The 22,549-nt window shown below is 30.0% G+C and overlaps 1 protein-coding gene across 1 annotated transcript; it reads left to right on the top strand.

Moving 5' to 3' along the window:
* The first annotated feature begins 5,595 nt into the window (after nucleotides 1-5,595).
* On the top strand, nucleotides 5,596-20,474 carry LOC127709883 (uncharacterized). The gene is made up of 6 exons (XM_052215566.1): nucleotides 5,596-5,762; nucleotides 7,376-7,436; nucleotides 8,065-8,136; nucleotides 9,467-9,603; nucleotides 11,056-11,158; nucleotides 14,254-20,474. Exons 1-6 carry the CDS (start codon nucleotides 5,675-5,677, stop codon nucleotides 14,357-14,359), a joined length of 567 nt encoding a protein of 188 aa, XP_052071526.1. The 5' UTR covers nucleotides 5,596-5,674; the 3' UTR covers nucleotides 14,360-20,474.
* The last annotated feature ends 2,075 nt before the right edge of the window (nucleotides 20,475-22,549 follow it).

Genomic DNA, 22,549 nt, shown 5'->3' with positions numbered 1-22,549 from the left:
GTGTCTTATTGACACTCTTCCTACATCTTTTTTATTACTACCTGTAACGTCTATGTTATGTAGGCACCTACGTTTTAATATTGTTATATTGTATCATAGATGAATTTTATTCGTTCAGTGTATGTTTACTTTTTTTGTTTAAATGTCTTTTTGATCGAGTTAAGCCATTTCAATTGATATTTTATAGTGTCTTTTGATGTTGTAATGTTACACTCTCGTTACACTACTGTCTCCGGTTAGGGTGAAGGTTGGCGCCATTTTTTTTTATTCACCTGTCCTAAGTCAGGAGCCTGTTGTTCAGTGGTTGTCGTTTGTTGTTGTGATTCATAGGTGTTTCTCGTTTCTCGTTTTTTATATAGATTAGACCGTTGGTTTTCCTGTTTGAATTGTTTTACGCTAGTCATTTTGGGGCCCTTTATAGCTTGCTGTTCGGTGTGAGCCAAGGCTCCGTGTTGAAGGCTGTACTTTGACCTATAACTGTTAACTTGTTATACATTGTGACTTGGATGGAGAGTTGTCTCATTGGCACTCATACCAAGAAAAAAAGTCACACATTTGATATATGTATGAAAATAGTCACTAATCTGAAAGGAAATAATGTCCACTTTTTGTACAAATATTTAATAGTATATTTCATTTCTTTTCTCTTTTTTTAATGTTATACGGAACACTCAATTGTAAATGAATGACACGATTTCCACTGTTACCCTCGCAATTCTCGGGGAATCTACCAGTACATACATACAAGATTTTAGACGATTGACAGGAAATGTAGAGTAATTTGAAACCAATTAATTATAAGAACTAGACATTTCCATGGACAAATTTTTAAATTATGTATATTCAAAAATTTTACATTTATACCAAATTTAAAATCTTTTTTATCATTGAGACTTTATTTCCTATGACTTTTTTCCTGTGACTTTTTACCCGTGACTTTTATTCCTACAATCTAATAGACTTCGTTCATAATTGAAAATTTGCGGGAATTCATTGATAAAAATTAAATCTCTTGCATGGGGAAAAATCAAATAGACATTTATAATACATTTATCCATTAGTCACAGGTGCAATGAATGCTTTGTAAGCAGACTGGAGTCGGTTTCACAAAAAAACTTACGACTAAGATTGATCGTAAGTATACTGAATTGTTCATGACTTACGATCAATCTTAGTCGTAAGTTGTTTTGTGAAACCGACTCCTGTATCTTATCTGGGTGTATTATACTTTTGCATGAAAGCGATTATTGATACTTCTTTGTCTGTTCTTTTCCAAAAGTTGAGATGGCTTATTGTTTGCTTATCTGTTATTCTATTGTTTATGTATTATTGTCTTGGAAGTGTCTGGATGAGATCTGTTATTCTATTGTTTATGTATTATTGTCTTGGAAGTGTCTGGATGAGATCTGTTATTCTATTGTTTATGTATTATTGTCTTGGAAGTGTCTGGATGAGATCTGTTATTCTATTGTTTATGTATTATTGTCTTGGAAGTGTCTGGATGAGGTTTAAAGAATAGAGAATAATACCAGGCAAAACGTGCAGAATAAATGGCTAAAAAAAAAGAATAGAGACAAAATAATTATATACCAAAAATTTATTAATAGAGAATAATTAGTTGTTGACATATAAAGGATAGAGAATAATGGGCAAAACAAATAAAGAATATAAGGTGAGGGTACCCAAATTGCACATATTTTGACAGTTTTTTCACCTACGTTTATTTATGATCCAGACAAAATTAAGTTTCCATTCTGGGTTTATTTTGTAGATGTATCCTTATTTACTATATAGTCCCACCAATTTAATTTTGAATCCTTATTAAATCATAGAAAAATGAGTTTGAACCAACCTCCAAACGATCCATGATTCTGTAATGAGGAGTACCCAAATTGCACCCATGCTTAAATTAACATCCTTAAAAATCGAATAACAGATGTTTTGTTTTATTTCTTCAAATATTTAGAACATTTTGACATTAGTTCATGTTTACTTTTCATTTTTTAAGAAATGGATGCTTGTAACATGTTTAATTTGCTAATTTTTTAAAGATGACGTTTCCATAGATTATAATTTTTCCAGTGAATACTTCATCTGATGATATATACAGTGAAAGTTTTGCGCATATCTACTGTGTAACATATATTTAGCTATGTTGAAAGACGTGCATAATGACGTTACGCACGGTATTGGTGTCACTTTTGGTAACGTCGAATGTTAACGTAAAATCATATAATATTGACGTTGTGTAATATTTCGTTTCAGTATATATATCCTTTTTATTCATTGTTTTATGTGTAAGGGTATACAACATGTGTTCTGTAGTAAAGGAAATGTAAAGAATACGTATTGAAGAATTTGTGGGATATTCAGTACATGGCCATATAAGGATTTGCCACTTACAATTTGTTTCTATATATTTCCTATAGATCGACGGTTTTTTTTCAAAAAAATATTGAGGGGCCTTTTTTGGTTGGATTTTAATCAACTTAATACTAATAAACTGAGCAGAACTGTCGTACATTTATTTGTTTATTTGGTAATATATTTGCTGTGAAGCGTTAATTACCAATTTCTGATGATATAAACACAAAATTTATTTTTTGTCCGAAAATTTGCTATTTATATGTAAATAAATTCAATACTTATTCTCATCAGGAGAAAACAAAAATAACTGAAGAAAAAAATATGGCCAAATAAACAAATACACTCCAGACAATTCTCCGTCTTTCAACACACGGTCTGTGAAAATCCAACAATAAATGCCGTCAACAAATGTATTTTTTTAAACGTAGTTTTACATAAAATAATTATAATTTTTATATTGACTGACCGATTTATTTGTGTTTGAGAAAGCCAGAACTAATAAAAATCGAGGGTTCATACTGGAGATCATGGATATAGGATAAAGGCAAGAAAGGAACTTACTTCTTGCATTGAGTCCGAACACCAACAATTGTGAAACTATTATATAGACACTGTCCATGACGTTAAAATACTAAATCCCTGGGATGTGTTTTAGTTGATTTTAGTCTCTGATGCATGATTTTTTATTATTAATTGTTTTTGGCTTTTAACTAGCTGTCAGTAACTGCGAGTACTCTCAAATCGTACTTTCTTGTTAATTTGACCTGTTGATACTATTTGTAATGCTTTTTTGTTATTTAATGTTTACTTCTTCAGGGTTATATCTGGTCTATATACCAGCTTTGATAAGTGTTTGGTATTACTATAAATGTTCACTTCTTCGTACTATGAACATCAAAATTATTTATTTTGTAAAAATATTTCCTTTCTCCTTTTAAACTGTATACCTAACAACAAAATTATTTTCATTTACCTGTGTAGAATATTATTGTAAATGGCGGATTTTTGTTTAAGGTTATTGTTGTTTTTCTGAAATTGTTTAACATTTCACAGCGGTATAATACTGTTACTTTAATTATTCATCCCTTATTTTAGTGATTTTGTATTTACATTGTATCATAGATCAAATTTATTCGTTCAGTGTATGTTCACTTGTGTTAATATGTCTTTTGATTGAGTTAAGCCATTTCAATTGATATTTTATAGTGTGTCTTTCTATGTTGTGATGTTACACTATTGTTTCAGATAAGGGTGAAGGTTTGGTACCTTTAAAACGTTTAAACCCGCTGCAATTGTTTGCACCTGTCCTAAGTCAGGAATCTGATGTTCAGTAGTTGTCGTTTGTTGATGTGGTTCATAAGTGTTTCTCGTTTCTCGTTTCTTTATATAGATTAGACCGTTGATTTCCCCGTTTGAATGGTTTTACACTAGTAATTTTTGGGGCCCTTTATAGCTTGCTGTGTGGTGTGAGCCAAGGATCCGTGTTGAAGACCGTACTTTGACGTTTAATGGTTAACTTTTATAAATTGTGACTTGTATGGAGAGTTGTCTCATTGGCACTCATACCACATCTTCTTATATCTATTGATATCATAAACTGTATACGTCGCATCAATGTTCACGGTATCGCATTAATACACGATTTATTTTACATAACGTTTTACCGATTAACAAAAATAAAACTATTTAGGTAAAGCGTAGTGAAGAGGAGTAGCTCCGTGAATTTCGAATTTTTCGGATAAAACTTCTTTTTTTTCTTTTTTTTTTAAACTTATTTAGAATTTTTAAAAGCCTGAGGCTGCATGTATGGAAGACTGATATGAAGTTTGAGCTCAAACTTTTGCGTTTTTATATATTTTTGACTTCAAAAGAACAGATTTAGCGTTATGTGATTTTATACCGATTAATCTTTACGTAATTTTGCATGTAATGAGAAACACTTTACCAACTCATGTATTTCCAACATGAATATCGAAAACAATTACACTGTATACAGTGCGGAATAAGTATGTTTTAAATAAGGGAGTGCGGGATAAGCAAAGAAGTATGTTTCAAATTAGTGCAAGCTATGTATAACAAAATATACCTTAGTTTTTCTTGAAATTGCAAGCTTTCCAAACGTGAAAAAGATCAATACAACACATCCATGGCTTAATCGCTCCCTTAAATAGAAAATGGATAAGTAAAATAATAAAAAAATCTCTTTTTAAAGTAATAAATTGATTGTCTTACGAAAATAACCCTTTACCACCCTCAGTCGTCAATGTCAAATCTTAAAAATACAAATTGTTTAGTCTCTAATAAAAACTTGTAAGATTTCCGCTGCTTTTTTTGCTAAATAGGTGCAATTTGGGTACTGTGACGTTAACGTTAGAGAAAATAGTCTAAAAATTAAAGAATAAAGAAAAGAAGGACCCCTCCCCTATTCAGACCCTTATTATATAAGAGGGTGGTAAAGGGTTATTTTCGTGCAACGTGTTTTGCCATTTTTATTTCACGTGCAGCCGTGAAAAAGGTTCGTTATTCACCGTCATGCGTGTTTGGTGAAATCGGTAAAAAGATCAACATGCAAGAAATTTTTAATTGTTCGTTCAGCGTGAAATGGCAATTTTATTTCGCGTTCTTCCGTGCAGATACCCCCCCCCCCCCCCCCCTTTACGCCCCTCATATAAAGTAGATGTAGTAGTCCACGGGGCGGTAGGATTACCTATTTTTAACTGAGTTACCTTCTGAAAATATATAATATTGATTATTATTCCATATTGATAGAACTTTAGTAGGTTTTTCTATATGAATGGGATTTTGAATAAATAAGCATATTCACCTGCGGAAAAAGTATATTCACCGCGCAAAACGTCGCGTGCTTTTACGTGTATAATAACGATACAATGTTTGACGTTTAGTTGTTTTGGTAAATAACTGTTATTTTACACATATTTTTCTGTCTCGGAACATGGAATAAAACAATTACTGTCTTTTGTTTCGGTAAATATGTGGTTTAATTGACTTTTGAAAAACCTAGTGATATTCACTTCGGCCGTTGGCCTCAGTGAATATCAGTTTTTCAAAAGTCAATAAAACCACACATTTACCTCATCAAAAGACAGTAATTGTATATTATCATCTTGATATTTTAATGCAAACAAAGGACAACAAACTTTTTGAAAAACGCGCCTTTTACAGATTTTAGTGGAAACACCCAAAGGTTTCCGAGCAATAAACAACTTCCGGAGAATCGTACGATGGATAGTTGGAGCACGTTGCTTTGTTTTCTCTAGATTAACATCTTATAATATAAACAAAAAATATGACTTGTTGTGGGGAAACTTTTTCCAATTATGGATGGGAATTTTTCATGTGGTTTTGTAGATTTTGGGGTATCATTACAGCGTTAAGTGAGTATAAACAGTTGAAACATGCCTGTCGCTAGACAAACTAGATCACGCCACTGTGTTCTATTTTTAGAACACTATGATAATTGTTAAATTTTGTGATCAAATAATTTTTGCGACAAATTTTTCCTTCGGACATCAAAAATTAGAATTGATTTTAAATTGTTCTCGTTACTGGTCATACTCGAAGGGTTAGGGTTAGGGCAAACCCATTGGTCCATGAATGACAACAACATGTGCTTCTTATTTCATTTTAACATTGAATCAAAGTCATGTCAATGACCTATTTACATTGAATTTTGATTCTTTTCCAAGTATGCCAGTAGAGATATATAATAACAGTGTCACTGATGCCATCAAGTAAAATGTTTTGGCTACAAAAACAGACCTTTACAACATTTGGCAATTACTCAAAACAAGGATTTGTCTATACAAATCTTTGCTCAAAATAAAACGGTTTAATTGTATTTGAATTAAAGAAGTCTGATGTAACGTAGTAACTATGGTAATACATATTCTTATTGCAGCTTGTCCTTTAATTTTTTTTATCAAAACTATTAATAGAATGAACAAGTCACTTGCCAAGCAAATTAACAGCTCACAATTTCACAAACTCAACAGGCCAGCCAATAATAATACAAAAATAATTATAACTTTTTTAGGGGCTTTTCAAAATATTATCATGTATGAAAAGGTCTATTTTTTGGTTCCCTTATGGGAATTCTTTCAATTACCATGTTTATAATTTAATAGATATAGGAAGATGTGGTATGAGTGCCAATGAGACAACTCTCCATCCAAGTAACAATTTATAAAAGTAAACCATTATAGGTTAAGGTACAGCCTTAACGTTCATTTTATACAATGTACATGTAATTAATAAAAGAAGCAGTTTCATCTTTCCATCATAATTTGATAAAATTTTGTAAGCACATTATCAAAAATATTTATTTTATTGTTCCTCACTCTATTCCAAATTGATAAAGTGTTTCTGAAATGCCTTGGTCAGTTTAAAGGATCTTATTACCTCTGACCTCGGGAGCACCCAGGGGTGGTACATGTATCTGAGAGAGCTTTGGGAATGGTGTTCTAATCCTATTTGTAGGAAGATTTTATGTCTAAAATATGTTCATCTTGGAACCCAAATTACAAAATGTACTAATTAGTTGATAATTTCATGAATTATATATGAAATTTTGAATCAATTCTCATTCACATTGGGAATAAATCTTTTTAACATGTTTAACATTCGCTGAAAAATGCTAGAAAAAACTCATGGCCCTTAATTCACTCCAAGTTTGTTGTGGGGTTTGTGTTGATCAGTTTATATTTCTAACTGCCAAAGTGTTAATTATCTTTACTCAACTTGGCTTTTTTAATTCCCTCTATATATTCTTCCCTTTTAATAATGTTCTTGGATAAAAAAAACTAAAGGTGTGACAAAGAATGATCATCTTCAGATCATAAAGCATCTGACTTTTTTAAATGTTAAAAAAGTGTAAGTTATATAGACAATTTTTGATAAAGTTTACAAACGTAAAATTATACACTTAATAAGATATTTAACATTATTATATGTAACACTCCTAGATAATAGAGGATCATTTGCTTTTCAGGTTTATGGGGAACTGGTGTAGAAGCTATTTATTATGGACATATCCTTGGTTATTATATAACGTAAGTTTATTACATGTGAATAAATCATAAAGTCATATTTGACCCCATGTAAGAGCTTATAATATTTAAACAATACACTCTGTTTTAGGTGAGTAAAAATATTTCATGAATACTAATTTTACCCCTAAAAATCTTAGATCCCTAGCAAACAAAAGACTTTAAATTTTCTGCTTCTGCATTATTGAAGCCTGTCAAGAACATTGTACGAGTAAGCTAGGTACTGGTGGTTGTATAGTTATTTTCCCAGGTACTACATGTTTTCATGTGGACCTTTAACCTTGTGAGTGTTAGGTAGCATGTCTGTCAAGTATAAAGTAGGTTTCATGTTCATATGACTTATTTGTCTTGAATATGCATAGAATATTTACCACTAGCTAGACATTAAGAAGCCGTCATTTAATCTTTTTTAGAAAAAAACTAAAATTTAAGCTTTTATGTAGTTTTGCAGTTCATGTGGTAACTTTAAAGTCAAGCTTTGTATTGATATATTTGATAGGACATAAGAGATAATGATTCCCACTTAAATCAGCTATAGGAATACACGTTCAGTTAACTTGCATACACAAAATTGATTGATCAACCATTCTTTCCAACAACAAAAAAAAAAACAACTTTTATTTATTTCCAGTCTTGCTGGTCTTGCTGTGACTTTCTTTGAGCTGGTATTTGCTATGAACTATATTGTAGCTGTTTGTCAAGGGTGAGTATTAATCCACATTAAGCTATTGCATTATAAGGAGGTCTGTTCTGCATGTGTTATCTGACAATACTATTACATTATTTGGCTTCTGAAAGAATTTTTAGTATATTATATAAAAAAAATAGAATTGTCTTTAATGAGGCAAAGCACATGCATGTTAATTTAGTATTACCTAATATTAAATGGGAAAGAACATTCACTGTCTTATAATAGTTTATAATAGAAATTGTAATTTAAAAATAGAGAGATGTACATGTATTATGTAAAATGACCTTGACCATATATGTATTACATAATCGGGACTAACAATAAGTTAGAAACATAGGTAAAGTGATTTCTCTTTTTAAGTCTTGCAGGGAGAAGTGGTTAGACAAGAGAGAAGTGCTCTATCTCTTGCAATGCTACAAAATATAATGTTTTTAACCACACTATTGCCAAAACAATGTTTTTTCCATTAGTCTTTTCTTAGTAACATATTATTATTAGGTAACTCTTAAGTTTCTGTCACTTCAATGTCGTCCATCTATACCATTTAAAAATACAATGTATATAGAACACTGTCTCAGATTAAGGAATACAATGTATATAGAACACTGTCTCAGATTAAGGAATACAATGTATATAAAACACTGTCTCAGATTAAGGAATACAATGTATATAGAACACTGTCTCAGATTAAGGAATACAATGTATATAGAACACTGTCTCAGATTAAGGAATACAATGTATATAGAACACTGTCTCAGATTAAGGAATACAATGTATATAGAACACTGTCTCAGATTAAGGAATACAATGTATATAATATAAAAAAGAAAAATATAGCTACAATAAATTTTAAAATCCAATCACCAATTTCGTTTGTTTTAAAATAATGAGATGTCGTATGATAGAGATGTGTGGTATATAGTAGCAGTAAAATGTCATAAAGTTATAAAAGTTGCTTTTAAAAATCACATTCGTTTGATGTATGTTTGTGAAACAAGTTTTGGAATAAAAAAGCATATTCAATTGCACAAAGCAATATTCCCTTGAAAGAAAATACATATATGAATTCATTTCTTTTTTTAATAAATAAGTGAATCCTCTGTCTTTGAATCTATTTACATCAAAATGGGAAATTTCTTTTACATCACAACCGTAGCTGTTGATAAACCAAGGCAACTTGATACCGTGGGTGACAGACAGGAAAGTGACTTCTTTATCCAAGTTGCCCACCAGGCTTATCACTCATAATCTTGAACAAAAGATATGTGATTGAATATTGATTATGAATGTATGTACAAAAACAATGTATGTAGTTGTGATCCTTCTTACTTATATATTTCAGTGATGAAGAAAGTTGCTGTAAGAACATATGGAATGCCATAGTCATGGTTGATAATTGGAAGAAAGGAATTTTATATATATTATTTTCTGTTCCATGTTTTATACAGCCATCTACAGTATGGCTTGGTATAATATCAGGTAAAATTTTGCTGTTGTTTGTTGCCTGTTTCATTGTAATTTTATTGTAATAATCTGTCCATGAATCATGGTGACAGAGACACATTGACATGATAGACTAATATCTTGGGCCTTTTGTTTACACAGTGTTAACTCTTGTGGCTTTGAGTGTTCCTGGTGAAGGTAAATCCATGAGAGATTCATATAAATACAATTTATATAGTGTTACTTTGTTTTTATATAGTGTTACTTTGTTGTCAGACATTTTGTTTGACAGCTTTGATCTTTTGTAGGATATTTGGTAGGGTCTGCATTTTATAATGTTATTCCACCATTTTAATTGTCCCCTGCACGACTCATTGCAGTAGACACCAGGCGTTCGTCCCTTTGTCTGTTCATGTAAGAGCTCTCACGTGTACAATTCTTTTAAGATTTTAATCAAAATTACATCAGAGGTTAGCATGAGTAATGTCTCAGACAAGTTCGAAAACCAGTGCCTGTCAAATACTTATAAAAGAGTTATGCCCCTTTGAAATATTTATTAAGTAGAAAATTGCACTGTAAGGGCTCTCATGTGTATAATTCTTGCCAGATTTTCATCAAACTTATATCAGAGGTTTATATTAGCAGTGTCTCGGACAAATTTGAAAATCAGTGCCTATCAAATAATTTTTAAAAAGTTATGCCATTGGAAAAATTTATTAAGTAGAAAATTGTATTTAAAGCACACTCATGTGTACAATTTTTGCCAGGTTTTTATCAAACCTATATCAAAGGTTTATATCAGCAATCTCCTTGACAAGTTCGAAAATCAGAGCTGATCAACTATGTTAAAAAGAGTTATGAGCCTTGGAATTATTTATTATATGGAAAATTGCATTGTAAGTGCTTTCAAGCATACATTTCTTAAAGATATGTATAACAAGCTTTAAAACAAATTATTTAGTTATTGCCCTTGGATAGATAAAACATATACAAAGTGGAGGACATTGGAACTCTGTTCTTTTATTTGATTAAATATATTTGTATGTTGATACCAATATGCAAGGAGATGTGTGGTACACGTATATGGCAACAATCAACCATCAACAAAACTTCTTACTGCAGCTAATTAATCTTGGTTAGAATTTATATATTTATCAAGATAATATTGACAAGTCAATTTTGAAGAAAGCTTCGAAAAGTTATGATCTAGATATAAACAATGTGGATAGTGTAAAGTTGTTCTTTATCTCGATGTCTGCATAAAAGTTTCTGCTTTGGTTATGCTAATATAAAGCCTGCTGGCAACAACAGTAATAAAAAAAAAAGGAGAGCTCCCCCTACTTATTGTGTGTAGAGACATATTTTATATAGCGCCTTCCAGGCCTTTTTTATGATATTTACATTTGATTTTTTAGAACATTTCATAATGAATATTTCTTTGTGTTGAAAGCTGTTGATTATAAATGATAAATTTTGTTTTCCTTTCAGGTGTTATGTTAATTATAAGTGCCATTTTATATATGATAAAAACCAAAGGTAGTACAGAAGAAAATGAATTAGATAAAATTACACAGAATGCTTCTTATGATCGGTAAGATACAAATCATACAATAATTTGCAAATAGTTTTAAAAGTATATTCCATTGATAGTGGTGCAAATACATCAAAATTGATATAAGAGTGACCAGAAGGTAACCATAGAAATGTTTTAAAAGAACTTTATTGAACTAAGTTACATTGGGCCCATGAAAAGGTCATCAAATAAATTTTGGCAAGAGGTTTTTGATGCTTGGAAAACCCTTAATCAAATTAGAAAACAAAGATGTATTGATGAAGTTTTATCTTATCCTTTATGGGAGAGAGAAAACATTAAAATTGGGGGTTCAAGTGTTTACTTAAAAAAACTGGGCTAAAGCTGGAATTTGGACAGTGCATGACTTCTTAGATAATCAGACAAAAATGATGTCATTTCAAAATCTCCAACAATTATATCAATTTAGGCCAAACGTTTTACATTATTATGGAATATCACACTCACTTAAAGAGTGGTTAAACACGATCAATATTGATGTAAAGGAGAAAAAAATTCAAGCAATGCTACCTTTTAATATAAGCATTTTCTTTGAACCAAAGAAAGGTTCAAAGGACATGTACAAAGTATTGAATGAGAAATATGTTACTTTTGCTGCAAAGGAAAAATGGGAAAACCATCTTAATATGACTGGTATTAACTGGAAAAAAGTATACACTTTGTGTACAAAATATAACAGAAGCACTAAGCTTTGCTGGTTCCAGTATAGAATTATTCATAGAATTCTGGGAACTAATACACTACTTTACAAGATGAAAATAAATAGTAGCAACATATGTAAATTTTGCAAAGAAGAACCAGAGACCATAGAACATCTATTTTGGAGCTGTCATATGGTTTCTAGTCTCTGGCATGCACTAAATAACTGGATTTTTGAAATGACAAATATTGAACTGCCTTTGAATATCCAAATTAACATATATGGTAACTACGAAAATATTAAATTGAATTTTGTTAAAAATAAGATTATTTTGCTTACAAAATACTATATTTACCGAAAAAAATTACAAGAAGTATTGCCAAATTTAAATGCTTTAAAAAATTATTTAAAGGAACACATGAACTTAGAGAAATACATTTCATTTAAAAACCTCTCTGAAGAGGAATATAACAAATACTGGAGCCCCTGGGTCCCTATTATAGACTTATTAATAAATGTCGGAATTTATCAATTTTGATTTAAACACCACAAATAGATATTCCAAGAACGAATTAAGATTCCATTGTTATTAGATAATTATTTATGTTTAACCTACTGTTGCACCATTATATAATCAATTGTTGTTTTTGATTTAAACTTCCTTGCCGTGAATATGCCATTCTGTATACCTTTTTTCATACATGTTGTGCTAGTCTATTTGTTACAATAAAGCAAATTCATTATAAAAAAAAAACATTTGGTTAACCATAATGCTAGATGTGGAGTTATACAGAGAGAAAAAAAGACTTGTGTTTAAATATCTTTATAAAGATTATCATGTGAATAGAATATTTCATTCTGACCAATAAACAAATGATAAAATGCTTAAAATCATTGGCATTTGAAAAAACAACCAAAAGAAACATGCACTTAATAGTGGATTTAACTTAAACCGCCACATTTCAATTCATGTAGAAATACATATAACAGTTCAGTCTGGTAAAGATATTTATTTTTACCCAAAAGTTATGGTAAAGATCATCTAGCTGAAATGAATATGACACTATTTCTGCTAACATCCAGTCATACCATTTGTCACCTCTAGTCAGTAGTAACTTATGAGAACTTTGATATAAAAAAGGTATTCATGAAATAATGGTCGACTTGAAGATGAAATCGATAAATTTTGAAAAACATTACATCTTCATTGCATCTCAAAAAGCAATTTTCTGATAAAATTTGTTGATGATAAATGTTAGATAGTTTGGCTTTTGAACTTGTTTTAATTTGATAAAAATCAATCAAATAACAGTGGTCTTCATCATTATAAAGATAAGGAGATGTGGTATGATTGCCAATGAGACAACTATCCACCAGAGTTCAATTTACGTGGATATAAGCAATTATAGGTCACCATACAGCTTTTGACAATGAGAAAAACCCATATCTTATAGTCAGCTGTAAAAGGTCCGACATGAAAAATGTGAAACAATACATAAGAGAAGACTAACTTCCTAATTTACAATAATACAATTTACAAAAAAACAAATATGTCAAGAGCTGAACCATCAACGGCTCATGACTTTGGACAGGCACATAAAAAATGTGGCAGGGTTAACATTTTTATAAAAATAAGTTGCAAATGACTTTACACCATAGATGTATTTTTATGCCCCCTGCCGTAGCGGAGGGGGCATTAAGTGTTACCCTTGTCCGTCCCGTCCGTCCATACGTCCCCAAAATTGGTTTCCAATCTCTAACTTTAGTTTGCCTCAACCAAATGTTATAAAACTTATACACAATGCTTATTACCATAAAACACAGATCAAGTTTGAAATTTGGTGGCGTCACTTTTACCGTTCATGAGTTTTGCCCTGTTATAAACATAAAAATTGCTGTATTTTTCGTTTCTGTTCTCTAACTTTAGTTTGCCTCAACCAAATGCTATGAAGCTTATACACAATGCTCATTACCACAAAACACAGATTAAGTTCGAAATTGGGTGGTGTCACTATTACCGTTCATGAGTTATGCCCTTTATAAACATAAAAATTTCTGAATTTTTCGTTTCCGTTCTCCAATTTAGTTGCCTCAATCAAATGTTATGAAACTCGTACACAATGCTTATTACAACGAAACACAGATCAAGAATAAATTGGGTGGCGTCACTTTTACTGTTCTTGAGTTGTACCCTTTTATAAATGGAAAAATTGTTAAATCTGTCATTTCGTTTCTCTAACTTTAGTTTTCCCTCAACCAAATGTTAAGAAACTTATACACAATGCTTATAATCACTAAACGGTCTTAACTGCGTGAATCCTGCATCTGTATGTGGAAGTTGACTCATGCATATTTACAAACGGGGGCATCTGTGGCCAATAGACACATTCTCCATTTATTTAAACAGATTTTCACTCTGGTTTCACATGTTTATTTTCTGATAATTGTGTTGTAGATTTGATGAGTTACAAGAGGATGATATAGAAGATTGTATATTAAATCCAACAGATCAATCAACGGGCATATCATTAGCTGAACAACAAGAAATTTTAGAATTATGATGTTAAGAACAATATGTTCTATAATTATGTTTTACATTGTCAGATCTGAAAGTGCTAAATAGTCATATTCTATTTTACGGCTTATTTCTCAAGAATGATTAGAAAAGTTGAGTATGTGTTAATGGACAGCAACCCTGAAACACAATAAAACAAAAGGTATTTACTTTTCTTATTTCATGTGATGACTTTTTACAATTACAAAACATTTTTAAAAAAAATAATTTTGTTTTAAAACACATAGCAGTTAATTCAAATTGATTTAGTCATACTTGTATCAAGTCAATCTTTTAAATTTTCATGGATGAAGAAAGGTAACTCTCATGATAGTTTTGGGAAATGTGTGATATACTAAAAAAAATGGCTGTATATATTTTTATTTTCTTCAGCCAATTTTATGATGTGTATGGATATATGATAAAATGAATAAGTATAACTCTTTTTTATAAACTGCCTGTTCAAAGAAGAAAATCAATAAAACATACTTACAATTGTGCATTGTATTGTGAATAATTGAGTTATTTCCCTTGGTTTGATTTATTTTCAATGTAGCTGTTTGAATTTTAAATATTTTGAAAGTAAGCATATTGGAAAATTACAGCTGAAGTTTTTCTTTGAAGTTTTTTTTTTTTTAATTTAGATTTAATATTTTAGGTATTTTCACTATCTTTCACATACTGCCTGGTTCCAGATTGAAGTGATACTTAATAATTCTGTATAAGTCTTGATTTTTACAATATATATGTGTAATGCTGCTTACCAAAATGATTATTATCTATTAGTATCTGTTTCATGATGCAGATAAGTCTGTCAATACGAATCTGATATTTGGATTACCTTAATAAGAGATGGGAGAGGAAATGCGTTTTGTAATGTGTATATATACTTGGAGAAAATGTTAGGATTTGCCGCAGTGATTACGATATATTGAATTCTCAATGTCATTTTTAAAAATGTAGGCAGTCTGTAACAAAACAATTTTTTTAGGGAATGATTTCATATAAAAGTTTTAAATGATAAAGTAATAATTTAGTTAAAAAAATTCAAGTGTAACTTAGATAAAATGCAATGTTAATTATTGCAAACCAACATTTATTAAAAGGAATAAGTTACATGGGGATTTTTGTTTGTTTTATAGACTCTTTAATTTTGAAAATAAAATAATGAGGACAGCTGATCCATTTGGAGAGGAGAATCCAGTGGTTCCAGTCATCATATTTTCTTTGTCTTAGAAATCTGAATTTCAAGATACGTCATTAATGAATAAAATGAAAGTAAGATGTATATTACAAAAAACTCAATCAGGTTTGACTCTGTAAAACACACCCGTTTTAAGTGTTCACCTTAAATTGTTTATAATTTATTTTTATATTAAATATTGTAAGTTAGTGTTTTATTCTTGTGAAGATTTCTGTAGAGGAAAGGAGAGTATGGGAGAATTTTATAATGAATCTTAGTAAGTATTTGTAATTATATATCTTACTTGTGTTTAACACTTGTTATGTGAATAAATGTTTATTGATAACTTGAAAGACCTGGTTAAGGCTGTATGTATCATGTTTAATTTAGTTTATTTATTTGTTAGTTTTAGGTTGTGACTTATTTTTGATAACTTATTTAGGTTCTATGCCATCTCAAGTGAAAACTAGAAGTTGGGCCAATTTTCATCTTTTCTATTTTAAGTGTTTAAAAATTAATTATATTTTGACTTGCCTGCCACTGACCATACATTATCATATTTTGCCTAGTAAGTACTTTAGGAAATTAAGATCAGTTGTTAAAATAATTTTTTTGACAGGTTGAATTTCATCCATCTTTAAATCACTTTTAAGGTTTCCACATTCAAGTTTTCTGCTTTTGTAATGCTTCCTGTTGTGAAGTAAAAAGACTGGGTTATCAGTTTTGTCATGACGATCATAAGAAGGGAAATAAAGAAACAAACTACTTGCAGATTTTTATTTACAGGATTTCAAAAATAAATATTATTGAACTGTACATCAAATGAGTTTCTTTAGACAAGATCTTTAGCTACAAAATTAAGGTGAACTGATTATTAACCCCTTGTTGTGGATTCTCAGTAAAATATATTACAACTACAAAATACAGTTAATCGTCCTAGTAGTTATGAAACCTATACAATACAGCGTTATGGCAACAATGTACCATAGTTCAATGTTAGTACTTTATGTAATTTCTGACACCCCTATTTATTTTGCCTCAAGTTGAGATTATTGCAATTTTTGTAATTTAATGAATAACTAAAGCCAAATGTTCCTTTGTCATTCACAAAGAAAAATACACATGTCTTCCCAAGAGATTGAAATGCAATAGATCTGAAACACTAATTTCTTTTAAAACTCTTAACATTTTTTGCATAATATTTATTTCAATAGCATTATGATATTCAATGTTTTATATCTTTACAAAAGTAAGAAAGATAATGAATCTCCTATGGAATTATACAAAATTTGAAATGATTTATTTGTAAAATTATAGAATGTCTTACAATGTCATAAAATATCAATTTAACAAATGATCAATACAATTTTATTATTCTTGTACATCTTTGTGAGTGGTTTTGACTAATTTTTTATATTTTTTATTATACAAATGAAGTCTAAATAGATTGATTGAATCCTGTGTACTTTTGTTAATATCATTTATTTTTCTGTTTTTTCTTCTTTCAATTCCAATATAATCTGAATGAACTGTTAATTAAAATTCCGATGAGCTAATATTGTGTTGTTTTTTGGTTTTTTTTTTCATATTTAATTCAGTTGTGATCCAGATTAATTTTATATTGTATGTAATTTTTATTCCCATTTTTCTGATTTCATTGCTTTACAGTTTTACATCAGTTTTGGTGAATTATTTATTATTATTATTATATTTATATAGCTTTTACATTATTGATCAAATTTTCACTGTGAAAACAATGAAAATAATATCAGGTTTATAGAACTTTTGCATGTAAAGCCATTTGATTTGTCTTTTTGCATTCTTGACTGATCTCAACGTAAATGCTCTAATTATGTACTTTGAGTTTAATACAAACCTTACCTGAATGAAACATCACAGCAGTGTTATTTGCAATCATAAGTAATGGCTGCATCCACTAGCAGTCTTCTCTGTGAAAATCTAAACTTAAACATTGAAAGTTCTTTGAATGAAATCCAATACCAATATCGATGGAACACATCAGATATTCAACTTTTTTTATATACTAGAAAACTATTCTGGATATATGTTGATAACAGCTACAGGAACATCTTTTTATTTTGATAATTGGCACAGTCAATGTTATAATTACATTTCATTTATGTTTCAATAGAATCCATAATTTTGATTGGCCGATAACAATAGTGAGGCACTCCAATATCATATTTTATATCCGTATAAAAAACAACAGCTATGACTGCACCTGCTATCCGTGACAATATTGAAATCATGCATCTTAGAACAAAATAAAAGCTTGATATAACTCTTAATTTCATGGTTGTTGCATAAAAATGTAATTACATGTATAAGAAATTGAATGCTTCTTTTTATAATTTTATTGGGTTGTAAAAGTGTTGATCGTGCACACATTTTTAATATGAAGTGCTTCTGCGGTTGAAATAAAATGCTTCTGTCAATGGCATTACATCTCAACAAAATTATGAAAAGAAGCATCCAAGTCTGCAATAATAACCCTGCTTTGATGAAGGGGATATACTTAGATTGTGAATTAATGCACCATTTACCTGGTAACCTTTTTTACATGGCATCCATGTACTTTTATAAAGTAGGATTACCATCATATTGTATTATTATTTAAATTGCCTGGATTATTTGTATATCGACAAATGTTTTGTCTCTTGTGCTCCTTCCTAGTCTGTTATAGATTTGTTCAGTTTTTATTGTACCAATGTAATTTATGTATATATTAATTTGTGTTTGAAATGATATGTGTGTACAATTTTGATTTATTTCTGCTTATATAAATTTTTTAAAATCTGATATGAATAGACTTAAGGTGGTACCCAACACCTTGACTAACATTAATTTGGCTCGTTTAATTTTCATAAAATTTTGACAAAATGTTTACTTTGACCCTTTGACAAAAATATAAAAATTTCAAAAAATTTGAACCAACCACTTTATCGGAAAAATTTCATTGGTTATATAGCAGTTTGACAAACACTAATTTTGATCATTGAGAAGCTTAATATTTCCTTAACAATACAACGTAATTAAAACGTTTAGCTGATTTTTACAGAATTATCTCCCTGTAGTGTTAGGTACCACCTTAACTTAGATTAAGGGTATTCACTCTCTAATATGATAAATTCTATCTCCTAATGTCAACTTTTCAATAAGTCTCTATTTGTATGTTGTATCCTGAACATAACAATTTTGGCATCATTTTTTACAAAAATAATTGGCATTTTTGCATAGCAAAATAAGTACAAGCTAAATATGTAGACATTATTAACAGTCATAAATATAGTAGAATTTTTGTATATGGGATCCTTGCAAGGTCCTCATCGTCTGTTAAACATTGTGCACCTGATCTTCACCTCATACACTAGTGATCAAGGTTAACATTATAGTTGCCACACAAAAAACCAAGACAATCAAACTAGCATCTTATGTGTTTGTTACTGTATGCAGCAAATAATAATAGAGTCTAATCATGGATATTTCTGTTTAATTAAGTCCATAAAAATGTACAAGCAAGTCTTGGAAATATATTTCTTGGTTTATTATAATTTCACCTTTATATTTTTTTAAGAATTTTGGACCTTCCAGTATCTTTTTTCATTGAAATTTTTATTACTTGTATTTTTTCAAGAATATTGTCTCTTGTAGAATATGAATTTCCCCCACAAGGTAGTACAATGTCATATTCTACTGGGTAAAATTCAGTGATTTGAGTGCAATACTGTAAATTGTGATGTTTTTGATAAGGTGAAAAATGTGACAGTATCTGGTTCACAATAGTAAAAACTCAGTGATTTTCCTTGACACAATTTGTACAATTGCATTAATTAGATCCCACATTTTTCTAGTTATCAATGATTTACAATAATAAAATTAATTTCTGAATTGGTAGTAAGTTCTTTATTGTATTAGTATACAATGTAAAACATATCTTAAACATTGATGTTGAAATTATGTCAATGATCATACATTGATGTTTTTATAATGGCAAAAATTGAAAATGGATAGGTATCTAATAAAAAAAATCTTGCATTAAAAATTTTGATCGCATGATTTGTTTGTTGCATTTCCAGAATTTACAAAAATCAGTCTCACATTTTTGTCCAGTGTTCAACTGTCACAATAATAGATACATGATAATATTTCTGTACATACTTTACATTTTATGTTTCAACTTTAGAATCAATTTAATAATTTTTTTCTTTTTCTGCAAGATCATTTAACTATTATGTTTTACCATAATTCAAGTATCGTCATTATTTTCTGCTTCCATCACACAATGTGATAAATGTTTTTGAGTGAGTTTTCTAGTTAGATTGTCTTGTGAGTTAAAGGATCACGTTTTAGATTTGTATTTCAATACAGCCATTCCTTTTCTTATTTCCATGAGCAAAATCATTCTTATCTTAAACATCTGTACAACTTGATTATAGATCTAGTTGTTAGGTAAACAAGTTTGTATCTGTGGATTAAATTGAGAAATATTACATTTAAAAAAGAGAGTCTCCAAAATGAATAAATGGAGATAAATAAATTGTTTATAAGTAATGTTAGACCACCATTCTACTTTGGTTATACAGAAATAACAAGTGCTTAAAATGAAGGAAGGGAGATAACTTATGATATGTACAAAAATTCTATATACATATATACCTTAGATATACCAAATTCTGGGTTGTTAATAAAAATATGAGGTTTGTTGCTGAATATTTATATTGGCAGCTTATATTTACATGGTGGTAACTTCACCATATTGCATTACAGTTTTGTATACCAATGATATGAATTGCATCTATTAGTATAATTGTATAAGGAAGAGTGCTTGATTGGTTTTATGTTAATCAGTTATTTTATATGAACTTTATTTATGCCACTACATCCTATGTTGATAATGATTAAAGTGCTTCTTTTGAGATTTTATGTTTGATTTATCAACCAAGATTTATAATATAGAAATGTTTTTATGTTAGCAATTAGCAAGGCTTTTCCTGACCTATTTGGATATTGCCATACTGACTTTATTGGAAACTTGTAATTAATGTCTTGACTGATTATTATGAAATTTTAGTATCACATGATTATGTAATAAAGACATTTTTGATAAATAAGAATATAAGTGAAATGTGTTTAATCTGTTGGACATCTTCATTTAAGAATTGAATGCTTCGTTTTGTAACTTCATTGAGGTGTTGAAGCGTTGACCGAAGTACATTTTGTATGAAGCGCAGAAGCGCTTCATTCTAAAAATGTGCACACGGTCAACGCTTTTACAACCCTATGAAGTTACAAAAAGAAGCATTCAATACTTATAATTACATTTTTTAGATAGGATCATGAAAACACGATTTTTATCAAGTTTTTATTTAATTTACCTGTGCACTTTATTGGGGACCTCGTGTCATCATGAATGATAAATTTCATTGTGTAATGAAGTTGATTAAGGAATAACTCGAGATTGCAGTTAGCCAATCAGAATACCGTATTATAATGAAACATACATCTAATGTAATTTTTAAATGTTAAAGGTTTTGTCAACCCGTTTGTGTGTGGAGATGCTGTTTTCTGGTTGCATCAACAATTTGTTAAGTTGTAATTAGGTCAGTTTATGGGGAACCACTAGGGGTAAGTTATTGATATTTGGTATGCATTTGTTTAAGAATTAGCACATCTCATATCCATGGAGATAATTTGGCCCCACCCCTCGGTCATGGTCTATTGACTGAAACTTCTGCAGTATTCATGCTAAAGTTTGTGATTAGATTAGTTAAGATAGCACAATACAAAGATTTTTTACCCCCAATCAGACAACTTTAAACTGATGTAATTTCTTGCATCTAGCTCCAAAATTCATAAATGAGGAACCAAAAGATTAAAGAGAGAATAATCTTTCAAATTATGATAATTTCATTATTACATAATTGATTATTATGTTATTAGTTGCTAGATTCTGATGTCCACATTTGAATGAAATTAGCCTCTTTGTTACTGATAGCATCCCAAAATATTTGATAAGATTCTTGTGGAACACAGTTTGACCTCCAAAACTGTTTCCCAGATATTTCCTATTGGATTTCATTCTCTCATAACCCTTCAATTAAGTTTGCAACCTTAATTCATAAGAAATTTTGATACTTCTAATAACATGGCGGCGCCAATGCATTTTCAAGTGCTGCTATAAAATTACTGTATTAAGATGTTGGGAAGCAGTAAATCATAAAAAAATGATTAAAACAATGTAATAGCCAAATGGCTAGACAAGTTAAACCCCCTCTAAACTAAGCGATTGCTTTATTGGTGCCAAAATAGACAACATTATCAATGACACCACCATCAACACGAGACCCCCAAAATCCATTGTCAGTGTGATGGGAAGACGAACAATGTGTCTTTTTAAACAAATCGGGCTAGCATTTGGAATCAATCAATTCAATCATATTTTGAACACTGTTGTGAACTTAAAGATGGTGCCACTATTAAAATCCAATGCAAGGAAACAACCCCGATGATACAATTAGCGTGAAATTAAATTTTTACAAATCTGGAATGGTACTTATTCAAGGAGCAAAATGTAAAATCTTTACTACCAAGTACTTTGAAGCCCTGAAAGATATTGTTAATAAAAATGCTGTCAATCCTGAACATGAGTTTAATGAAATCCACAATGATACAATAACAGTAGATGAAAACATGGACATTTTTGACAGTCCTCAAAATTCTGATTATGCAAAAGTTCTTGATGAATCTACCAAAAACAAAACAATTATAGAAATTCCAGCAGAAGCAAAGACATCTACATATGATATAAATGTTTCAACACAAATTCTATAAATGATAAAGTCATACATCATGAAAACAACGCCAATCCCATCTCCAAAGGTTTAAGTCAGATTAGACGAACACCAAGAAAAGTTAGCCGTTAAACTTTCATGCATAAATATCGCCCTTGTAAATGTTGATTCAGCACTACAAACAATTACGAACCTTGTATCA

The sequence above is a fragment of the Mytilus californianus genome, unplaced genomic scaffold (genome assembly GCF_021869535.1).
Source record: "Mytilus californianus isolate M0D057914Y unplaced genomic scaffold, xbMytCali1.0.p SCAF_7, whole genome shotgun sequence".
NCBI lineage: Eukaryota > Metazoa > Mollusca > Bivalvia > Mytilida > Mytilidae > Mytilus > Mytilus californianus.
The sequence above is the reverse complement of the archived record's forward strand: the minus strand, read 5'-3'. Positions and strand labels throughout refer to the sequence as shown.